This window comes from Olea europaea, chromosome 10 (assembly GCF_002742605.1).
Source record: "Olea europaea var. sylvestris chromosome 10, O_europaea_v1, whole genome shotgun sequence".
In the NCBI taxonomy this organism is placed as follows: domain Eukaryota; kingdom Viridiplantae; phylum Streptophyta; class Magnoliopsida; order Lamiales; family Oleaceae; genus Olea; species Olea europaea.
In genome coordinates, this window is record NC_036246.1 from 26,196,637 (window position 1) to 26,200,152 (window position 3,516).

The 3,516-nt window shown below is 33.4% G+C and overlaps 1 protein-coding gene across 1 annotated transcript; it reads right to left on the minus strand.

Annotated features, from left to right (window-relative positions):
• Nucleotides 1–241: 241 nt before the first annotated feature.
• On the minus strand, nt 242–2,780 carry LOC111401648 (G-type lectin S-receptor-like serine/threonine-protein kinase RKS1). Its single transcript, XM_023029490.1, has 3 exons — nt 1,522–2,780; nt 1,147–1,239; nt 242–599 (listed from the first exon to the last, which is right to left on the minus strand). The coding sequence occupies exons 1-3, from the start codon at nt 2,744–2,746 to the stop codon at nt 394–396; spliced, it is 1,524 nt and encodes a 507-aa protein (XP_022885258.1). The 5' UTR covers nt 2,747–2,780; the 3' UTR covers nt 242–393.
• Nucleotides 2,781–3,516: the final 736 nt, after the last annotated feature.

The window sequence follows — 3,516 nt, forward strand, 5'->3', positions numbered from 1 at the left end:
CTTTATTTATTATTAAATTAGTGGATGCTATCAATAGGAGTGGCTATGCGATATTTATATTGAAGCAACACGAATATATTTATCAAAATAACAATTAGTTGCAGATTGAACATGTATGGTAAGTGTTTATAAACAATTTAAATCATAAGCAGAAAGAAATGAATGTCGAAAATGTAGGTAGTACTTGTGAGTCTTTCAAAATGTGTGGATAAAAGAAAAAAAATTGAGCATTTACAAATAGTTTAGAAACTCAAACTAAACATAGGATAAAATTGATGTGTCCTAAGAAAGTAAGATTCAGGACAACGGTTAAGAAAGAGAAAAGGCAATAAGAGTATTTTTGCTATTTGAAGCTCCAAAGGGCTGATCCTATTCAAACAACACATAATATTCTCAATTCAAATTTACCTTATAAACAGGGCCAAAACCACCCTCTCCCAGTTTGTTTGTCGACGAAAAGTTGCCCGTAGCTCTAAGGATAGAGGAATACGTAAACAGTCTAAGATGATGACCCTGTCCCCTATCACTTTCAACTGGATGTGTTTCAGTATATCCCTCTAGGGTCATTAGTTCACGTAATTCTTCCTTCTTCCTTTTACCTATGAGATGATCATCCAAAGCGTCAACATAAGAATGCCAATGAATATCATTAGAAGAATTAGATCTAGAAAAACTAGAAATATCAAATTAAGCATGCAATGGAGATACTAAAAATTCTCAGTGATATTTACAAAAACACACCATGTAGAGATATTGTTTTAACACTTTCACTTGTTATATATTGACTCTCCTCACTTCACTTTGCTCTGTTCCAACATCAGCCTATCTATTCCAATAAATATGTGTTCTACTCTATATGAGCGACATATTATAACAATTACAATACTCACTACATAAAAAATGACAGTGCAACTGTGCAACTACAACTCTTGAAATGAATCTTACTGTCTTTTGTAATCATATTTCCAATCATTCTATTGAAGTGAAATTGTACGCATAAAAATATCAACATAACATCAAATATGAAACACGTAGAACCTTCTTTATAATCTTCTCTTCTCCAGCTTGCAGATTTTTGTTATGGGTATTTTATTTGTATGGAATATGAAGAAGGTTTTTCAAAGCTACAAGTGATCAGAAAGATACCTTGCTTAATTTTTCGGATGATGAACCATACACAGCCCAACAAAAGAGCAACTACTGAAATAACCAAAGTAATGATTTCCCATGACTTCCATCCTGTCATTTATAATTTGATGATAGTAAACACATTGCTGAAAGAGAAATGTCTCTATGGGACGTCAAGAATTGAAGAAAAGGGAAGTACATTTATTGAACTGCATAGTGCTTTATATATCTTCAACATATTTAGTCCGAAGAAATTTCTTTTGCAAAAAATCAAAAATGAATGAAAATAAGTTTATTAAATAAAACAAATGGATTATGAACACCAAACAGAGGAATTGAAGTAAGGATGTGTGCATATGTTGAAAATTTCTTAATTTGGTGATATGAACTTACTTTTGGTCGAAGGCTCTGAAGCCTTTAGAACAAGAATGAATTGTTTAGGTTCAGAACCATCATAACTCTGTACAAAAGTCAAATTTTTCCCTTTCCAGAATGTACATACATATTCAACACTGACATAGGCAAAGCCTACACATTCACAGTCCTTCCAGCACTTCTCTCTGCAGTCACTCTCAGTAAGATTATAATCATAAACAAATTCTGAAACAGGCTCGCTCCCATTTCCATTAGCGAAATGCCCTGATTTCAAAACAAATGTCTCGTTATGATTTCTGCAAATGGGCTGCTCCCATGATTCACAGCCTTTGTAAATGTTGTAACCATAACAAAGACTCACTTTTGCTATCATTGTCCCATTATAAGTGTCAAATATATCCCCGTTATAACTCAGCTGCCATCCAGAAAGAGGCCCATGGATAGCTGTGGGGTATGTTATACGGGAGTAGCTGAAGTAATCCTCCGCACCATTTGAAACATTGGTGAAATTGTAATTGAAATCTTCAAAATTGGGTTTAGGTATATTCTCAAATTCCTTCACATTCAATCTCAAGCTCTGATTAGTATAGTCTTTCAAGTTGCCACTGGTCCAATAAATCAGCCCTCGTCGTCGTACAATCAACATACGTGTGCCTGGATCCCATTCCAACGTAAAAGCTCCTGAAGCGGGATTGTCTACGCCAAACCGTGATGTAAGATGCCAATTTCTTCTAGTCCTATGATTAACACCTAATTTCATCCCCGGAAAAAGAGTATCAGTTGGGTAATCAAAGCTTTCCCACAACACCCTATCCGAAGAATCGTTTATATTCATCTCTCTCACTACGAAATTCCCCGAATTCAATAGTGTGGCTGTTATATTTTTGCCATTTCGGCCTGCATAAAGCACAGTAGGATCTGATGTGTTGCTTGTTATAATAAGTTTTCCAGCACTATTTATTGTGAGAATACCAGAATCATCACTAATACCGTTTTCTCTGTTACAAAGCCATACTAAATTGTTCCCACCTGTTTCGTTCCAATACGTTATTCCTAAATAACTATCACCGGAAAATTTGAGCTTAAAGAATCCTAATGTGAAAAATCCGTCAGCAGAAACTAAGAAAGCAGATGAATTTAGACTATCCCCAGGTTTAAGGGTGTCAACAGATGAAATTGGGGACACAAAACAAGAGAATATCAAAAGGAAGAATGATATAGTTAGGATTATAGCTTTCTCCATTTTGATATGACCAATTGTTAAAGCTAATCATATAAATAAGTAAACACCAACAATAACTGAAGAGAAGTGGGACCATCTTCCCAATATCAATTATACTACTATTCAAAGTCTTCCTTCTTTTTTTATGGTGGGAATAAGTTTACATATTTTCTATGTCGTTTTCAAGTTCTAGCTTGTCTACATTTTTTGAGTCTTCCGAGTGTTTCCTTTGATTTTTTCAAAACACGTCCATTCTAATTTGCATACCTAATATTAATAAAACAAACATCTATTTCCAAAAATAGACACCCAATTTAGCAATAAACTAATTGGATCACTAACAGAACAATTTCCACACATCAAAACCCATTTATTCATCAACTTTTAAAGACAAGTTCAGTTGATAATTTGTACCTACTAAAATAAAAGTGATTTCCATATTAAGAATAATGTTACGTAGTCTCACTAAGGTTGCAAGGGTTACACCCCTAGTGTAGGTGGCACTACCTAATTGGTTGAATAAAAGATGAAATTAAATGAGTTATTTAATTCTATCTATCAATTAATGTCACATTAGCGCTACCTAAATTGGGATTACAACCCCAATAAGGCTAAATAGCATTACTGTATTTTATTAGGCATTGTGAAAAACGAAAAATAAATAAATAAATAATTGACAAAAATTAAAACGAACAACTAAAAGCATATTTAACTTAAAATTACAACCATTTATGTAAATAACTATAACTGATAGTTAAGAGTTACAGTTTGCAAAGGAATTTTTCATTAGT